Here is a 21532-nt window from a genome sequence, read left to right on the forward strand (position 1 = left end):
TATGCGTTCGCTTCTGCACGCAAACTCAGTGGGACGGGGCGCATTTAAAAAAAAAATGTCTTATTTATTTTAACTTTTATTTTTTATTTTTACACTGTCCTTCAAAAAAAAATTATGTCACTTTTATTTCTATTACAAGGAATGTAAACATCCTTTGTAATAGAAAAAAGCATGACAGGACCTCTTAAATATGAGATCTGGGGTCAAAAAGACCTCAGATCTCATATTTACACTAACTTGCAATAAAAAAAAAAGTCATTTCAAAAAACAAGAAAAAAACAAAGGGCCCTTTAAGAGCTATGGGCGGAAGTGACGTTTTGACGTTGCTTCCGCCCTGCAATGTTATGGAGACAGGTGGGGGCCATCTTCCCCTCACTCGTCTCCATACCCAAGAAGGAGAAGCATCTAATCGCCTCCGCCTCTATAGATGATAAAAGTGATCTCGCTGCGAATCCACCACAGAGACCACTATTATCGGAAACCGGACTGCCCACTGAAGAAGAGGATACCAGGGTTATGGCAGCTAGCTGCTGCCATAACAAGAATATTCCTCTTCAAAGACAGGACATATATTGGTGTGCAGCAGTCCGGAAGTGGTTAAAGAAGAAATGTGATTGGTTAGTGTAGTCAACAGCTCCACTTTTGGTTTTATTTTTCTTCTACAGTTGCTTTAAAATTGAAACAAACATGGTATCTATCCATGTAGGGCAAATCAACAGGTTTGCTTTATTGCCCTCCTGAGCAGCATTTACCTCTCTTTCTCTCCTTCACTGCTCTGTTCAGCCACCAGGAAAAAATTATATTCATTTGCAGTGCTTTCAAGTTTGTAAGAGCATGTGATTCACACCTTGTTACATTAGTGGTGTTTGTCTATTAGTCCATCATTGTCACATGGGGTTGCAGTGAAAGTTCTCAGTCCTGCATATGCTCCGACAGGTGCAATTTCACTTTCTTCACTTCAGCAACTGAAAAGAGTGTGGGGTAGTAAGGTAAAAGTAATACTGTGCAAGTGGCGATGAGGCATAAAAGCAACAACTTTTCTTTGCCTATTTCTGAGATTTGAAGAGGAGCCATAGAATTTTCTTATAATATACTTTCACGGGTTGTTACAATTCTCATACACTTCATCGATTTTTGCTCATTCATCTATATTCTGTTCGTGTGTTATCATGATATATATACCTGTATTTCAGAATACATCAATCAGACGATTCCAAAGTCAGAAACCTCAACAGTAACAAATCCGATTTATCTCAATTTGGTTTCAACTGGGAATACTAAGCCTCCCATGAATGGAAACTATCAGAATTCCAATGGAAAGAGTGTGGTTAATCCTGAATACCTGAACTCAGGCCAGATGCTCATAACCCAACCAGAAAATGACTATCCTTCCATCTGGGATCAAAAAGTAAGCCAGCAAATAAGCCTGGACAATCCTGACTACCAACAAGACTTTTTCCCAAAGGAAACCAAAATGAATGGAATTTTTAAGATTCCTGCTGCAGAAAATCCAGAATATTTTCCACTGGCTCCAAAGAGTGACTATATTGAAGCTTCAGCGTGACCACAAGTTGATGGTAGCATTTCTAACATTCTGCCTTTTAGGACCCAGTTTGGTTTTCAATGAACACTTGGGAACAACGGACCCTAGTTAAATAAGGATGGTTGCTACACTACAAGTGAACTATAACCTGAACCTTGAAAAAATATTTTGTTGCACAGTTTAGCCTGCATTGACTAAAACTGGTATATGTCTCTCTTGGTGGGTTTGACAGATAAACCTTTAATACTTTTATATATAGATATGTATTGCAAGATTTTTTTTAATTTGTGTCAAATAGTTTTTAATTCCTGTGGGTTTTTTTTATATTGCATAGATATTCTTGCACATTTTTGTCTTTTCGTGTGTTTGTCCAAGTTAAATGGTATTGTGGAAACAGATTTTTAAGTTAGTAGATATATAATATGCTGTAATTATAGCATAAGATCTGCTTTAAACATTGGTTTTAAGTAAAGCTAAGGATTATCCTCTATTGTCTTGTATCAGGAAGGGAGTTAGCACTACATAAAGTCTTAAAATGTAAATCCACGAGCAATGGGTATTTTCCAGTGACATTTCATTGATCTGCTTTAGACTGGCTCATTGGGTGGCATGTATATATTTGAGTATTCAAAATGTTGGAATGTGAAAAAACTTAACCCCAAATACAGCATTCTCAAACCCATATTTATAATCAAGCATACACCCATGTTCAGTACTTGGAAAATCAACAGCAAATATTACTTTTTTCTAGCAAGTCATATTGTTGAGAGCCAGGGAAAAGAGAAGGTAATCTGTCCTCAAAAGCAACCAAGTGATTTACTTTGCTGGTAAACTCCTCCAATTTCATTTTCTCTGAGTCTCATGAATGACCCTCCACATTCTATGTAAACAAAATGGAGTAACTGTACTTTAGAATCTAAGCTTCTGTAGAATCTAAGCTTTTACAGTCATCAGAGCAGATAGCACTTAGCAAAACTAAGCTTGGTACTGTAAACTTGCCACATCTTTCAGTAACTCTGTGGGGTTTATTTCATAATATACTATACTATAGTATGATATATCATTTATTTCATAATATACTGTGTATGCAAGGGAAGTTATACTCTGCAAATTCATTTTCTCCAGGGCTTAGTGAATGAGGAGAAACTCTGCTGGCTTCCATCATCCAATCATGTTCAAGCAAAAATGCTTTTTTTTTTTGTTATTTTATTTGCACATGATTTGGTACTCTTTGTAAAGTAAAATTTTAACACATTTACTGAGCTCTGGGGAAAATTCCCTTATAAAGTGCAAAGTAAACCACCTATTTACCTTTAGTAAATGAACACCAATGTAATAATTGCCAACTAATAATAGGCAAAATGTGAACAATTGTATATTGCACTTAAATAGTACATCTATATATTAACATCTGTGGTGAACATAGCTCATCCTTTTCAACAAACACAAATGAAAAGGGGGAAAATAAATTGTATTTACTGTATAATAGAGTATTACATAGACTCTTGTATAGTCTTAGTGGGTGTTTCCTTTCTTAACCGCATATATATAAAGTTCATAGCGACACCACCAGGATATCAATTCTCTTCATTTTATTACAATTTTAAATTATCAATGTTTCCCCTTTTCCCCTTATTCCTCTTCCTTGTCTCCGCTGGAAATACTTCTCCTTATGAAACCAAACAACCACAATTTATCCCCTTTGTAACATCCGTAGAAATTGACTATCTGTCAAAGTAACACAGGTTCTATGGCCACCTGATTCTTACATCGCTTTTTCATGAATATTGTTGTAATAGATACTGTATCTGCTTAATATATATATATATATATATATATATATATATATATATATAGTGCTTACAATTTTATTGCAGATGAAGCTGATTCCCTGAGTTTTCTTACAAAAGTATATCTTACTCCACAAGCATGAGTCTCAAAGGGCTCATGTACTGTACATGGGTATCAAACCCAATTGCAGTAGGCTTGTATATGTTTCTGGGTTGCTTTGATCTGCTCCTTAGATACTATGATTTCCTAAGGTTTAAAGGTTTACTTCAAATTGCATATGAATTTCTTAAAGCTTCATCACAACATACAAAAACATAAAAACATTGAAAAAAAGCAGCCCCGACTCAAGTATATGAGCCACTGGGCAGAAGGCCATCTATAACATATGTTTAATGAAATGTGTATATCATATCCTTTGGAGATGAAGTGGACTAGCTGTCCATATTATCAAATATATGTAGAAGTTCCCACATTCATGGTCACTATATTTGTGCTCTGGTAAGATCTCTCTCTTTTGATAGTAGATACCATCCTTAGCGAATTAGGTACTATGGCAGTATAGTAAGATACTATACTGTTCGAATATATATAATATATATATATATATATATATATATATATTTTTTTTTTTTTTTTTTTTTTTTACATTCCTATCTTGGCAAATAACTTCTGACCAAATCTGTACATAATATCCAATGAGCCACTTATTATGTTGGTTTTCTCTCTGTGTTTTGCATTACCACTATGGGACACATTTTGTGAATTGGAGCAGTGCATGAATGGTGTTAAATAGGGCCCTACAGAAGCTTGTCTTATTTTAAACATATGTCAGCCTTATAAACGATTGCAAGGAGCAAAGCATTTGGTGCAAAGCACAGTACCCTGGGCAACAAATAAGAATGCATCATGTAACTATACAGTGCACGCCTAACCTTTGTCACAGGTTACTCTACTTTGCATTTACCATGTTGCTCAGTGTATATTTTATTGACCAAGCTGATTGGCATTCATTAAAATGTTCAAATTAATTATCAAGTAAATTTTGGTTACAAAGGGTGTTATTTTAAAACATTATTTTAATGTTACATAAGTGTTTTTTTTTTTGTAAATCAATTTGTATTTTTACGAATGGACTTGTGAATGTATATATGATGTTAAAAGAACTTTTATTTTTAAATGTCTCATTGTCTGTGTTAGGTCTACCTAAATGTTCCAATTAAAATATTTTATGTGTATGCTGTATCTTACCAGTTTGAAGTTTAAAAAAAAAACAACGCACGGCAAATAACACCATTTTGCCTGTCTCCGTATTATTTCAAAAATGTTAAATCTAGGCAAGGCATAAACCCACTTTGCTTTTTTTTTTAGCTGTTATTTGTATTCTGCTTGTATTTACTTGCTTATACCTCAATGTGTCTGTGTAATGTGGTTTGTATGTTTGTGCTCCTCAGAATCCCTATACATCCTTGTACACATCATATTTGGCATTGTCTCCCAAATTTGCAAGTGAGAACAGCTGAAAATAAATGTGTCTGTACTTGGACATTACCCTCCTCGTACAAGACACAGAGCCTCCTGTGTTTTCAGGTGGACTGACAGGCATAGAAAGGGACACGATTTGAGAACAGCTAGCATTTTACATTATTTTTTAGGCTGCAGTTATGCTCTTACACTGGAAATTGAATTTAACATTTTAACAAAATTGCAGTTACGCAATCAAGTAAAAGAAAGAAGTAGAAAAAATGAAAAGGCGTACTAACACCGGACACCCTCCTCACTCTCCTGGTCCCCCCTGTACTTACTTCCAGGGTTGTGATGTCAGCATCTCCACAGCCTGTCCATCAGTCCAGGGAGATGAAATCCACACTCTACTCCCTCTTCTCAGTGCAACCCTTCCAAGATGGACAAGATCGATTGGCCAGCACAATCACAGTGAATTGATCTTGTCTGTTCCATAAGCGCTGCATGGAGGGAGAAGACTGTGGATTTAAAATACCCAGACTTTTGAACTGGCTGCAGGGGTGCTGGCAGCCCAGCTCAGGTAAGTACAGCGGTCACCCAAGGAGTGGGGAGGATATCCAGTGTTAGTTCACTCTTACTTTGTTTCTTTAAATCTGAACCAACCCTTTATTTACTCGCAGTGGTTCTGTTTTCATTTGTCTTGGGAAGCCATTTACATTTATGGAGGACAGAGAAAGTTTAATTAAACACAAGGTGTTTGCTGCTTATTGTAACCAATTTCCAACCAATTTATACCAAAATATCATTAAAGTATATTTCGTTTTTTCTAGTCTTTAACTCCTTAAGGAGCGTAAAGATTTGCCCCCTTAATGACCAGGCCATTTTTTGCGATACGGCACTGCGTCACTTTAACTGGCCATTGCGCGGTCGTGTGACGTTGTACCCAAACAAAGCTGATATCGTTTTTTTTCCCCACAAATAGAGATTTATTTTAGTGGTATTTGACCACCTCTGCGTTTTTTTTATTTTTTGCACTATAAACAAAAAAAGAGCGACCATGTTTAAAAAAACAAAACCATATTTTTTACTTTTTTCCTATAATAAATATACCCAAAAAAAGAAAAATCGCAATAAGCGTATATTGATTGGTTTTCACAAAAGTTTTACCATCTTCAAAATAGGGGATAGATTTATGGCATTTTTATTTCTTTATTATTTTTACTAACAATGGTGGTGATCTGCAATTTTTAGTGGGACTGCGACAGTGCGGCAGACAGACTGGAGGACACTTTTGACACATTTTTGGGACCATTGACAATTATACAGCAGTCAGTGCTATAAAAATGCACTGATTATTGTGTAAATGTCACTGGCAGGGAAGAGGTTAGCACTAGGGAGCGATCAAGGGGTTGAATGTGGTCCCTGGGCGGTGTTTTTAATGGTAGGCGGATAGGACTGACTTAAGGAGGAGAGTGATCGCTGTTCCTAATCACTAGGAACAGCAGATCTGTCTCTCCTCCCCTGTCAGAAGGGGAATCTGTCTGTTTACATTGACAGATCCCCATTCTGGCTCTCTGTGGAACGATCGAGGGTGGCCAGTGGATAGCTCTTAAAGCAGCCAACATATACAATACAATGGCGGTGATTCAAACCTGCTGCCGTACAACTGTGGCGGCTGGTCATAAAGCAGTTAATTGGTGTGGGGAAGGATTACAAGTCTTGTAGGGTTTTTACTGCTATCTAGAGCTGCAATAGAAAGCTTTACTCTAGCTTCCTGTTCTGCTGACAATGATTTCACCAGACAGTAAATGAGGGAAAGTCTGCAACAGGAACTCAGGCATAAATAAAAACCTGACTAGCTATGACTAAGGCCCCATCGGGCTGAAACATGTCAGCGTTTCCCGCAGGGCTGTGTTTTTAGCCTTATGTATCAATAAAACATAGGCCTTTTTTTACACTGGAATTTTATGTGGTGCAGATGATCACTAATATCCTATCGGAAGTGAGCTGGTAGAAGCTGGAGTTGGGCTTCAAAACCCCTCAGTCTGAGTGTGATAAAGGGATTGAGTACTTTGCATGGATTTTATGCTAGGGGTTCTAGTCTTCTTCTAATCTACTAGATTAGAAAGCCTTTTTTGTCTGTGTTGCTATTGAAGAGTTCCCTTCAGTGTCTATCTGGTAAAATGTTGTCAGCAGCACAAGAAGTTAGATTTAAGCTGGCCGAGGATGAATAGAGCTTTGAACGAAAATTCTCAGAATATTTGAATGTTGTTCTAAAGATTTTCTTTGCTTTTAATATTTTATGTTGGAATGGATGAACTTTACCAAATGAAAACCACATACACTGTTAAAAATACCTTTTTTTCGAGAAAAATTTATCATCCTGCTATTTGAAATGTTCTCATCACTGCCATCGAAAAACGAACATCAATTAGACCCAATAATGATTAAAAAAGAGAACTAGCATTATTTTTCTGAGAATTTTAATTTGAAATTCTACCCATCTATGGCCAGCTTAGGTCTCTATAATGGAGCTATGAAGCTTCAGTAAAATCCTGACCTGGGTTCAAACCATTTCCCACTCTAAACTAGGATAAACAGTTTTGGCCAATGATATATTTTAAGGTTCATTCCGCCATGCTTGCTTCCATCTAGTAAAAAGGCTTCATATGCAACTGGCACCTTACTAAATACCAGCCAACAAAGTTTTTGAATTCTAGAATCATTAATTATGTGTTTCATGCCTAAACAATGTTTCTATACTTTAGTAATGCTTTGTGTTATAATGATGCATTTAATGCATTACATAAAGATAATTGTACAAGAATGTTGTTCCCTCTGTGACAATCACGGTTGCATATTATAGGAAAACATCATTATTCTGTTATAAGGAGTTACAAATGTGTATTACTCATTAGCCACTAAAATGCAGTAATGGAAATGCATGATAGATGCAGATGCTAAAAATCTGATCATTAACTTTTCCTTATCTTACCTTTGCCCAAAAAATAGCGGAAAAGGGATAACAAAAAATAAAATATATACCGTATTTATCAGCGTATAACGCGCACTTTTTCCCCCTGAAAAAACCTGGAAGCTGATTGGTTTCTATGCAGAGCTGCACCACATTTTGCACGCTCCAGTTTTAGTAAATCAATCCCAGTGTTTGTGTCAGTGAGATTTTCTTGTAAAAGATTCAGATAAAGGTCCTGCTTCCAAGCTAGAGGATTAAGCAGGACCTTTATCTGAATCTTTATAAATATCTCTGCCTGTCCCTTTAAAAGAAGAAAAAAAAAAGCAACAAGGGAAGAAATACAGGTTCTAATTAAAATATATATATTATTTTTTTTCTGCAACAATTATTACATCATTATTTTTTATTAAGTGTGAGTTTTAAAGTCATCATACAAGTACGGTGTTCTTTTTCCAGCTGTTGTATGAAAACATCTGTGGTTTTTCTGTCCAAAGCTCCAGAGATGACAGCAACAACAGCTGCATGAAGAAAACACGGGCCACCTTCAATATGTATTCTTTAGCATTTTCGAATCATTGACAGCTAAGAACCATATTCGTTTATATTTGGACTAAGAGCTATGCCAGACTGAACTTATAAAGCAAACAGTTTATCCCTATATAGCAGTTAAGCTATTGGCCATGTGGTGGGTTTAATTATTTGACGAATAACATAGAAGTCAAGTGAAATTCGCTGTCAAACAGTTGCAGGAAATACATGCGGGGATCTTTATTTTGTAAAATAATTTGTTTCGTAAAGACAGAATCCCTACAGTGGAGTTTTCTTGTTAGTTATGGTTTTCTATTGAAGTTGTTTGACGCTGAGAACGTCCGTGTTGAAAAAATGTCAGCTGTTTAAACACTGCACTAATACAAAAAATGTGCATGCCATATAAGCTTTTATAATATTTGTTTGCTCTATGCATTGACAAATGATGTCTTTCTGCATCATTCTGTAGAGGGGAAATGCATACAATACAGGTACATTGTACTACATACAGCTATCACAAAGTCTATTTCCACTTTTGCAGTTATGTTTGAGAAACCCAAATTAAACTATATGTTTGTTATATGTTCCTACTCATACATCATTTTTTTATTTTTATTTTTTATAGGCATACCACACTTTTAAGTACACGATGGGTATTATTTACTAAAGCTGGAAAGTGCAAAATCAGGCTCACTTCTGATTAGAAACCAATGAGCTTCTAAACCCAGCTTGTTCAATTAAGCTTTGGTAATAAAATCTGGAAGCTCATTGGTTTCTTTCAGAAGTGAGCCTGATTTTGTACTTTCCAGCTTTAGTAAATAAACCCCATCATGTACTTAAAAGTGAGGTATGCCTGTAGCTGGACTGAGAACTGGCTGAGTCCAGCTCTCGTTAGCATACAATGGAAAAGCCCATCTCCTAGACTTTTAACCTTTTGACAATGTTGAAATACAGTACAATTCTGTGTGCCCCGTGCAGTTAATTATGTTAAACACAGCTTCCCAGACTCTTTTTAACAAAGAGAACTAAGTAGAATTTTTCCTTGATAAAATTCCTAAAAAAAAAGTTAAGCTGCAATTTTTTTGTTTTTTCAAGGTATGCTATGTGAGTAGGGATATGTAATAAATATAAAGTATTATCCCAATTTGTTTGCAAAAGTGGAAATACCCAAAACATAGAAGCAAGAACAGGTCCCGGTGAATTGGTAAAAGCCACTTTCCTACTTGTGTGTTGTTGGTAAATGCCTAGGACAGCTCTAAGCTTAATGAGGGTGAATGTAATAAATAACAAATATAAAAGAACAACTGAAGTAACAGAATTAGAAGTTAAATCAGATAAGCTTTGTACTAATAAACCCAATCTTTCTAGCCTTACCTATGCTTCCTTGCTACAGTAACTATGCAGGTTTTATTATATAATGCTGCAGTTCAATAGGCATGCTACACTCTGCAATGTAGTGCCTAATGCATACAGGCAATCAGAACCACTACCAATAATCAATGTATTTCTGTATTGGGGATCATAGGTATTTGCAACCAACCATGGGCAGGAAGCCTGTACAAATCAATGACAAGCTGACAAGTGCCACTGATGTTCACATGTAAGAGCACGTTAAGTGTTTACATGTGATTAGGGGCACATGTGTGGCCCTGGACACAGTTTACAAACACCTGTGATCCACACCACAGAAATACACTCATTGTTGTGTACAGCCTTAACTGGCCATATGAATAAGGCCCAACAGATCTGGTTGGACACCTCCCCCCCACCTTTCCCTTTATCGTTATGCAAAGCTATATGAGGAACCTTGTGCTGAAGGGAGGGTGGCTGTTACTCAGCCATGCTAGCATTGAACACTGCAGTATGAGGGCTAAAAGAGAGAAAAGGGTATTTTAAGGCATTCTATAGCAAAAAGTAGCCCCAAATAATAATGGGCTACAGGATTATATGGTTATAAAGTTTGAGATTTAAATTGGGCCTTAAAAGGTCAACAAATGTCCCTATTTTCGCAGAACACTACTTAAAAATGTTTTGATTCACTTAATATCCCATTTTCATTACAATTGGACTTACAGAAGTCTATGAAAAAGTCTCTGACACTAAAGGAAATGTATGTTGAAGCATCTTGGGAAATTTTTTAAAATTGAATTTGACAACTACAGAGCAGCAGGGACATGTATGCGGTAGACTCTTTCTGAGGTCCTTGAATTTTCCCTTAAATTTTTTATGAACATAGCCTGGACCAAATTTATCATAAAAAAGTGGGGGGTTTTTGTGATCTAAAATATGTACCTGGTACCTTCATCTCTGCTGAGTAAATTTCACTATGAAAGCTTGTTAAGTGATGCAAAGGAAGCAGTGGCAGCCGGTGGAATTTTTTGGGGGGGGCAAACAGTATGGGTCAGTCGGTTGGTAGCACTTACCCCATCACCGGCAGCTTCCCCTGCTTGGTGGTGACTTCCCCTACTCGGCAGCCTCCCATTCTCCTGCTGTTCTCATGCAGCCTTTCGTTCCCCGGGTCATCACAGCAGCTTCCGTTTCCACCCCCCTCAGCGGCCAATCAGGAGTCTTCTCTTTTTGGCCAATTGGAAAACGGGTCCCACACACGCTTCTGCGACCTGAGCCCATCCGATTTTGAAGCCTATTAGAGCCTCTGGCTCAAATCAGGTGCTTAAAAAACAAAACTACCGCTGTAATTCATGCACTCGGTGCCCTGAAAGGGGCCGGACGCATGAATAGGGGGTGGCTGCGGCAGCCCTGGATAGATTCATGTTATGCATAAATCTATCCATTACCATATAGGGGGTGGAGTGGAGAGAAGGGGCGGTGCATGAGCACCCCTAATGGATGGGCCGCCCCTGAGAGGCAGTCTTTTATGGTGGCTACTGCTTCCACAAAATAGAGACAATGGGGAAAAATACTTATTAACACTACATAGAGCCCACTGTATATTATTTTAGGTGCTCCCCATAAACTGGTTACCTGTACAGTAATACAGGTTGCAAAACTACACTCAGGTATGACATTCATCTAAACTTTTTATCTATTTTTTTTTTTCTATTTCTAAACAACAGTTAGGCCCCTTTCACATGGGCGCTTCCACCAAGCAGAATTTGCTCGCTCAGTGGGGGTTCTCTCCGCTGATCCCCGCTGAGAGGGGGGTGACAAGTCAGTGTCCACTCCACTATGCAGAGTGAACACGGACACAGTCCTGCTCTCCTCTATGGGGCAATCTCATGGAAAGGGAGCGCTTGTCCATTTACATCCGATTAGATCCACCAGATGGATGGGGAATAGGATCACCCTCTCTGTTTTTGGTTGACAGGATTCAATCGGATGGTGGCGGGTATCAGTGAACATGTGTCTGCTAACACCTTCCATTCCAAAGAGGAGACTGGAGAGCCCTACCAGGCCTGTTCGGACAGTCTGTGTGAAAGGGGCCTAAATAAATACTTATGTAGTCATATAATATATATGATAATATAAGAACACAAAGCTTTAATTTACTGAAGGCTAACGCCTGTATCTGGGGTGGCCGTTATCGAGTGGAAAGCAGGGCCAGACTGGGAATACCTGGCATTTAAAACACAGCCTCCTACTTGTATATGTGGTTAAAAGTTGCAAACCTAAGCATCGCAAGCTTAGTATATGATTAAAAATCAGCAGAGATACAAGCAGCTGAAACTAAATCTCATCTTTTCCTGTAAAATTAAAAGTTGGCCCCACCCCCTCCTGAACCACCTACTGGTCAGTGAAGCAACGCTTAAGAATTGGGAGGCAGTAGGGGACAGGAGTAGGTTTAGCGGCCTCTATCTCAAGATCAACAGATGCTTTTCATTTGTGGCTTTCATGAATTTACACCACCCACACATACATATATATTTTTTTTTTCTTTTATATCTGTATAGAATATGTTTACTTACCTGTAATAAACTTTTATTACAGGTAACTTCCATGTAACATGGGGGTTATAACTTTAGTAACAGCCCACCGATTTAACAGAGCTTGCAGTGTAAGGATATAATGGAGGATATTCTAATAGAGCTGCAATATTCTCATCCAAATCTTGTCTCATTTCATAAAATCAAATATAAATAACGCTTTGTTTGTGTTTTTTAAAGGGGGTCTTTTATTAAGTTACCCATACGAACCAATCAGAGGCCACCTTACAGAATTTTATTATGCATTGCACCAGTGAAGGGTTGTTCCTCTTTAGTTTCCATGTGTCCACGCATTTTGTCCGATGTTTTTTGCCTTATCATTTAAAAGTGTCTGCTGAACTGCCTACATGGTAGTCCTTTTTTAAGAACCGGTTACTTTTGAAAGTAAACATGTCTTACACAATAACAATGCATAACACAGCTTGCATGTACGTCAGATAACAATTATCCACCAATATCTGCATGACATTGTTTATTCTGTAAAAAAAAAAAAATTAAAAAATAACATAATAGTGTATGAATAATTGTGGAACACATTTAAATATACAGTACACTATTTGTATAAAAAAAAAACATAAAATTACTTTTGTATTAATACTATAATGTAAACAATTAGGTATGCTAACTATGTGTATATTAAGAAAATCAATTAAAAAGGATGTAAATATTTTATCAGGTTTTTTTTCTTAAAAAAACATTTATTGTAAATAAACTGTATTGCGAAAAAAATAAACTGGTTTTGCTTTGTGTATTTTAAAAGTTTTCAGTTTTATTTGACTGGCCTTAAGATCATCTTATTCACTGGAGATTCAGAACTTCATCTGTTTTTTTGTTTTTTTTTTGTTTGTTTGTTTTTTTAAGTTTATATTTCTGTACAGGGACTGATTCATAAAACCTGGATAAAAGTGGACAACCAGGCTCATAGGGGAAAATTTTTTTTTTTTTTAACTTTACAAGGGAATTTGCACTTTGCAAGGGAATTAGCCCCAGAGTTTAGTGAATGTGGTGAAATTTCATTTGTAAAGAATACCCAATTGTGTGCAAGGAAAATAAAACGAACTGCAGTTTTGCTTTAACAAGTCAGAAGAACTTCACTGCATTCACTAAGCTCTGTGCAAAATACCCTTGCAGAGTAAATAGCCTTTTTGTCTAAGTAAATCAACCCCATTGTGACCAAGCAGAAAGGTGAAACCTTATTTTTGTCTTTTTGAAACAACCCAACAAAAATTGACTTATTTTCTTTTCACTCATTTTCATGAATCAGTTCCACAATGTGAAAGGAAGGCTCCACTCTAACTTACCTGTGAGTGACTTTGAAAAAAGCCTGTGCTGCAGTCCCAAACCTTCTGCAGTCCCAAACTGAAATGATGCCAGCAATTTTATACATACTAAGACAAACTCCAATTTCTACAATGTAAAAATCATCTATATTAGATTAATTGGATATGTATATGGTCTGCATTCTGAATGGCCAATTGCTTGTAAGTAACAATTTGTATATAAATCACCTTCCAAAAATATAATCTACATTCCTACTATTGCCCCCAACCACTGCATGTTTCTACTTGCACCTCTGCATAGCTCTGTGCTGATTGCTAGAATTTATGGTATGCTGGTCATATGGTATATGATGTCAGTCAGCTTTGTAAGAGAGATAGGAATCTAGATGTAAGCTTTCTCTGTAATATTTGAGTTCAGGAAAATGAGAGTAATATTTTAATAAAAAAATTATATATTTACAGATTATTAATATGATCATGATACTAGTTCAGTAAGGCTCCGAGTAGGAACTTCCCTCAGTACACTACACTGTTACTTTGAATATACCTGATATGCATGTAGAATAAAATCTCCTACTGCTGACTACCCCATGGCCTCAACCAGATATAGCTTTTGGTGTGGCTGACAAAGCCATTTAAGACATATGTGGTTCAAGTAAATAATTACATCAGTGTTCCCCTTAATGTTTTTACGATGGACATGTAAATAAAAAGTTCTGAAGAAGATTTTTGCATGGTAAAAAACACAGCAAAAAGAAACATTGATTTTATGGGTACAGCAATATATGTCATATTGTCTGCATGTTTTGGCATTTAGAAAATTAAAATAGCAGCTTGCTATAGGGGCACTTGGCAGGGGGACTGGCCATGACCACCGACAGGAGACCCGAGAAGAAGAGGAGTGGGGCTGCTCTGTGCAAAACCATTGCACAGAGCAAAATGTGTACCTTTACAAACACATAGCAGTCATTTATTATGGTGCTTTTATTATGCCCGAAGTTGCTGAATTATTCCTATTAGGAGTAATACATTATGTTCTCTGTGCTGTAACCCCCTTGTATTCTCTTCTATTTTAAATTTTGTAACCACTTGTCTACCAGGGTGAATTTATAAACAACATGGTAGACAAGTGGTTAAATCAAGCTCATAGCTGCTGCAGTGAAGGACTTTCTGATAAAGTGATCAGTTGGCTCTAGAGCTGCCTGGTCAGTTCTGTCGGGCTGTCAAAGTGTGCCCCTTCCCACCGGCCACACCTGAAGTGTTTTCCAGGCTCTCCCATTCCCAGTGGCGAAGCTACACATTCTTTGACCCGGGGCAAAGACTCAGTTTGGTGCCCCCCTTCCCCAGAGAGAAGTTCTACATCCAAACACATTCTGAGCCCTCTGTCCAGACTGGGAAGCGTAATAAATACGTATTTAAACCATAGGATGATAATAATAATAAACGTTTTGGTAATAGTGATTTCAAGCCCAGCTTCTATAGGAGGGACGGTGCCAGGAAAGAAGAGGGTCTTTATTAACCACTTAACCCCCGGACCAATTGTCAGCCTAAGGACCAGAGGTCTTTTTACAATTTGGCACTGCGCTGCTTTAACTGGTAATTGCGCGGTCATGCAATGTTGTACCCAAACAAAATTTGCGTCCTTTTCTTCCCAGAAATAGAGCTTTCTTTTGATGGTATTTGATTGCCTCTGCGATTTTTATTTTTTGCGATATAAACGTAAAAAGACCGCAAATTTTGAAAAAAAATGATATTTTCTACTTTTTGTTATTAGAAAAATCCAATAAACTCAATTTTAGTCATACATTTAGGCCAAAATGTATTCAGCCACATGTCTTTGGTAAAAAAAAAAGTCAATAACTGTATATTTATTGGTTTGCGCAAAAGTTGTCACATCTACAAACTAAGGTACGTTTTCTGGAATTTACGCAGCTTTTAGTTTACGACTGCCTATCTCATTTCTTGAGGTGCTAAAATGGCAGGGCAGTACAAACCCCCCCCCCCCCAAATGACCCCATTTTGGAAAGTAGACCCCCTAAGGAAATTGATAAGTGGCATGTTGAGCCCATTGAATATTTTTTTTTTTTTTGCCTCAAGCGATTGAATAATGACAAAAAAAATGTTTTTAGTTTTTTTTTACACAAAGTTGTCACTAAATGATATATTGCTCACACATGCTATGGGCATATGTGAAATGACACCCCAAAATAAATTCTGCTGCTTCTCCTGAGTACGGGGATACCACATATGTGGTACTTTTTGGGAGCCTAGCCGCGTACGGGGCCCCGAAAACCAAGCACCGCCATCAGGCTTTCTAAGGGCGTAAATTTTTGATTTCACTTCTCACTACCTATTACAGTTTTGAAGGCCATAAAATGCCAAGATGGCACAAAACCCCCACAAATGACCCCATTTTAGAAAGTAGACACCCCAAGCTATTTGCTGAGAGGCATGTTGAGTCCATGGAATATTTTATATTTTGCCACAAGTTGCGGGAAAATTACAAACTTTTTTATTTTATTTTATTTTTTCACAAAGTTGTCACTAAATGATATATTGCTCACGCATGCCATGGACATATGTGAAATGACACCCCAAAATAAATTCTGCTGCTTCTCCTGAGTACGGGGATACCACATATGTGGGACTTTTTGGGAGCCTAGCCGCGTACGGGGCCCCGAAAACCAAGCACCGCCTTCAGGCTTTCTAAGGGCGTTACAGTTTTGAAGGCCATAAAATGCCAAGATGGCACAAACCCCCCCCAAATGACCCCATTTTGGAAAGTAGACACCCCTAAATTTAGGGGTACACTAGTGAGACTAGGTAATAAATGGCGGGTGCCCTGAAACTATAAAAAAATAACTAACCAACCAGCGTCACCTGTAACAGATATATGGTGATCACTGGTGAAAGGGTTAACTAGGGGGCAATCAGGGGGCTTTATGCGGTAGTATATGGGGGTCCCTGGCGCTATAAAAAGCTGCGGCGAACCTAAATACCTACCTGCCTAACTAGCGTCACCTGTGACACTAATACAGCGATCAGAAAAATGATCGCTTATTAGGCTGGGTTCACACTGGAGTGATGCGGGAACGCCACGAATCCGCGGCGGGTTCCCGCATCGCATGCCTCCCGGCGGCAGTTCACACTGCCCTATGCGAACTGCTGGGAGTGTCAGTGAAATGTTAATGACACCCCCAGATCAGTTCGCATATCGCAGTGCGATCTGCAAACTCGGATCGCATGGTGTGAACACCCATGCGATCCGATTCTGCTGCGGACCAAAAAAAGGGTCCCGTGCGAATTTGCGGCGGGTGCGACGCAAATTCAGCCATACTATCTGTATGGCTGAACTCGAATCGCACAGAGATCGGATGTGATTTGCACTGCAGTGCGGTGCGAATCACATCCGTTCTCATAAACCGCTGCAATGTGAACCCAGCCTTAGTGACACTGGCGACGGGGGGTGATCACGGGGTTAAACCTTTATTGGGGGGGTTAGGGGGGTACCTTAGAACTAAAGGGGGCTAACCCTAACTGCCCTAACAGTTATTACAGTCACAAATGACACCCGCCGGGTGATCAGGGGGTTAAACCTTTATTAGGTAATAAATGGCGGGTGCCCTGAAACTATAAAAAAATAACTAACCAACCAGCGTCACCTGTAACAGTTATATGGTGATCACTGGTGAAAGGGTTAACTAGGGGGCAATCAGGGGGCTTTATGCGGTAGTATATGGGGGTCCCTGGTGCTATAAAAAGCTGCGGCGAACCTAAATACCTACCTGCCTAACTAGCGTCACCTGTGACACTAATACAGCGATCAGAAAAATGATCGCTTATTAGGCTGGGTTCACACTGGAGCGATGCAGGAACGCCACAAATCCGCGGCGGGTTCCCGCATCGCATGCCTCCCGGCGGCAGTTCACACTGCCCTATGCGAACTGCTGGGAGTGTCAGTGAAATGTTAACCCCCCTGACGGTTTTCCCGAGTCTGACTCGGGGTGGATTTTTTATACCATTAGCGGTATCCCCGAGTCAGACTCGGGACTGCATCGCTGGATCCAGGAGGAGGAATACTCACCTTCTCCCTCGGATCCAGCGTCGTCTCCCCGCTGTACGAGCGAGCCGTGTCTCGCTCGATCTATCACATCGGCGATCTCCGTGCCCTGCGAGTGTTGCGACGCACGGGGGCGGAGATCGGCGCCAAATTCAAAAAGTGAAACACACAGTATACATACAGTATAATATAATCTTACAGATTACATTGCTGTATGTAAACATTTCACATCCCCGTTGTCCCTAGTGGTCTGCCCAGTGTCCTGCATGTAGTTTTATATAATAAAAGCTGTTCTTTATACCTGGAAACTGGAGATTGTCCATAGCAACCAAAACTGTCACTGTACATCAAAAATGATTTTAGAGCAGCTAGAAAACAGCGATAATAAATTAGAATCACTCGCAGAATTGAGCGATAGCGATTTGTGGGGAGATTCGTCATCAAATACTGAAAAGTAATGACAGTGACAATTCTGCAACTGAGCAAATTTCAGTGTTTTTGATGTGATTACATTATTGAATAATTTTTATTATTGTTATATTATTATTTGGTACAATTATTTATAATTATTTCTTATATTATAATTTATGATTTAATTTTTCAAACTTTATCATACCCGGGATGTCTGCTAGACTCTGGTTTGGACAGATTTAAGAGAGTTATTCCTAAGAATTGCAGGACTACAATATAAAACGCCAAATTTTCATGCAAAATAATGGTACCGCTTTTAGCACCTAAAATCCGAAATAATGGTACCGCCAGGGAGGTTAATGACACCCCCAGATCAGTTCGCATATCGCAGTGCGATCTGCAAACTCAGATCGCATGGTGTGAACACCCATGCGATCCGATTCTGCTGCGGACCAAAAAAAGGGTCCCGTGCGAATTTGCGGCGGGTGCGGCGAATGGCTGAACTCGAATCGCACAGAGATGCAGTGCGGTGCGAATCACATCCGTTCTCATAAACCAGCCTTAGTGACACTGGCGACGGGGGGTGATCACGGGGTTAAACCTTTATTGGGGGGGTTAGGGGGGTACATTAGAACTAAAGGGGGCTAACCCTAACTGCCCTAACAGTTATTGCAGTCACAAATGACACCAATGCAAAAAAAAAAAAAAAAAAATGCAATTGGTGTCACTGTGACTGGGGGGGCAGGGGAAATTGGGGGGTGATCGGGGGGTAAAGGGGGGGTGTGAGTGTGCCTGGCATGTTCTACTGTGAAGTGTCGTGTTTGTGCAACTCACCGATCCTCTCTCCTCGGTGCCGGAACGAAAAATACCGACACGGAGGAGAGATTACATCACTTCCTCTCCTGTGTTTACATTACAGGAGAGGAAGTGATGCAATGCTTCACTCCAATTCGTCAGGAGCGATCGCGATGGGGGGGGCCATGAATGAATGGCCGCCCCCTCATCCCGGATCGCTCCTGCATGGATACCGACCGCAGCTGGCACCGGGGGGGGCCCGATCGGGCCCCCCACCCGCGGGAAGGCAGGGACGTACAGGTACACCCATATGCCTGCCCGTGCCATTCTGTCGACGTACATCGTCGTGCGGCGGTCGGCAAGTGGTTAATCTCAGGGCTCCTTTATTGTCCTTGCTGGGAGACCTGGGATTAAACAGCAAGATTCATGAAGCCACTACCCTTTTAAGCCAGTTTGGGGAGCTAGAAGTGACTAAAACAAAACCTGTCAGGGAAGTAGATAAGTCCAAGCCCAGACAGGAAGAAAACAATCAAAAAAGAACAGAGAAGAAATGGAATGGGCTACAGAAGATAGGAGATGAATAGAAAAACAGGTTAGTTATTAAAGGCAGGAATACCTATAGAGGAGATAGATGGGATTTCTACTGCAAAAATGCTTAAAAGTAGGGATGAGCCGAGCATCCCCTGGTTCGATTCGCAGCAGAACATGCGAACAGGCAAAAAATTTGTTCGAACACGCGAACACCGAACACAAGCGCGAAAAATTGAAAGTGCCCATTTTAAAGGCTTATATGCAAGTTATTGCCATAAAAAGTGTTTGGAGACCCGGGTCCTGTCCTGAAAAAAAGTAGTGATTTTAATTATGCTTAAAGTGGAAGTAAACCCATGGATTTAAACAGTTAAAAAAAAGGCATGCCGGGAATGCTAACTGCACATTGGCTGTGCTCTCAGCCAAACTATCAAACCATCCATTGGCTGGTGTCATAACGAATCACATGTGCAGCACCATAGCAGTTGAAGATTAAATAGAGGCAAAGATGGCAGCTTCCTTGGCTGAAAACGATAGGGGAGTTTATTTCCACTTTAAAGTGAAGCAATAAAAATTAAATATTTCTTTAAAAGAAAAGTATGGGTTTCCTTTTTTTTTTTATTTTGCTTAATCAGAATCCTTATGAGCTGCTAGTATCTACAAATCTTTCCTGCCCTCTGAGAAGTGCCCGCTTCTGTTAAAACAGAGTTAATTACTTGTGGGAGGATCTACAGACTTTAATACAGTGTAATACCAACAATGGTCTGGCTCTGGAGTCTGGATCCTTCCTCTTTAATGTCATTTTGCTTGATTGATGATGGCTCTCTGCTCGTTCCCGAAAATTCACGCGATGCACAGAGCTGCTCTCCCACTCCCTTCCCCTTCCTCCTCTCCCCTCCCCCCTTCCTTTTGCAGACAGAACGTTCTAAGCACACGTCCAGGAAAGCCGCAGACTTCAGTGAGTGTAGAAGTCACTGGCAGTGCTCTGTATATTATATTCTACTCTCCTGGTAAAATTATTATACAAAGAATAAATTTTTAACCGCTTCAGCCCCGGAAGATTTTACCCCCTTCCTGACCAGAGCACTTTCTGCGATTTGCAACTCTGCGTCGCTTTAACTGACAATTGCGCGGTCGTAAGACGTGGCTCCCAAACAAAATGAATGTTTTTTTTTTTACCACAAAAATAGCTTTCTTTAGTTGTTATTTGATCACCCCTGCGGTTTTTATTTTTTGCGCTATAAACAAAAAAAGAGAGACAATTTTGAAAACGCATTGTTTTTTACATTTTGCTATAATAAATATCCCCCAAAAATATAAAAAAAAATGTTTTCCTCAGTTTAGGCTGATACATATTCTTCTACATATTTCTGGTAAAGAAAAATCGCAATAAGTGTTTATTGATTGGTTTGCGCAAAAGTTATAGCATTTACAAAATAGGGGATAGTTTTATGGCATTTTTATTAATCTTTTTTTTTACTAGTAATGGCGGCGATCTGCGATTTTTATCGTGACTGCGACATTATGGCAGACAGATCGGACATTTTTGATACATTTTTGGGACCACTGTCATTTACACAGCAATCAGTGCAATACAAATCCACGGATTCCTGTGTAAATGACACTGGCAGTGAAGGGGTTAGCCACTAGGGGGCAGTGTAAGGGTTAAGTGGGTCCTGGGGAGTGTTTCTAACTGTGGGGGGCATGGCTACGTGGGACCCGATCACAGGGAGCAGAGATAAGTGACACTCTCACTAGGCAGAACGGGGAGATGCTTGTTTACATTAGCATCTTCCCATTCTTCCTCTCCGGGAGGCGATCGCGGGCATCCCCGCAGCGATCGAGTCCACTGGACCCACGACCTGACTCATGGAGGTCCCGGCCGGCACGCATGGGTGGCGGCGGTGCGCACGCAATGGCATGGCGGCAAATTTACAGGAACGTACAGGTACGCCCATTTGCCCAGCTGTGCCATTCTGCCAATGTACATCGGCGTGCACCGGTTGGGAACTGGTTAAAGTAAAATCCAGCACTGGCTTTTGTCAGCATTGCCTACATGGGGAGGATAGGGATGACACTGGCCTTGAGGAGAGGGATGACATCAGTGGTGGTGAGGATAGGGATGAAATCATTGGTGAGGATAGGGATGACATCAGTTGTGGTGAGGATAGGGTTGACAAGACTGGTGGTGAGGATAGGGATGACATCAGTGATGGGGAT

General features: G+C 39.6%; 1 protein-coding gene across 1 annotated transcript in view; it reads left to right on the forward strand.

Moving 5' to 3' along the window:
- LOC143996520 (epidermal growth factor receptor-like) overlaps positions 1 to 12997 on the forward strand; it is a 284659-nt gene extending 271662 nt beyond the window's left edge. Inside the window, exon 28 of the mRNA XM_077491606.1 lies at positions 1194 to 12997. Within this exon, the coding sequence (XP_077347732.1) occupies positions 1194 to 1564 (371 nt within the window). The 3' untranslated portion in view covers positions 1565 to 12997. The remainder of the gene's footprint in view (positions 1 to 1193) is intronic.
- Positions 12998 to 21532: the final 8535 nt, after the last annotated feature.

This window comes from Lithobates pipiens, unplaced genomic scaffold (assembly GCF_037356315.1).
Source record: "Lithobates pipiens isolate NorthernLeopardFrog02 unplaced genomic scaffold, aLitPip1_a1.2 Scaffold_19, whole genome shotgun sequence".
Lineage (NCBI taxonomy): Eukaryota > Metazoa > Chordata > Amphibia > Anura > Ranidae > Lithobates > Lithobates pipiens.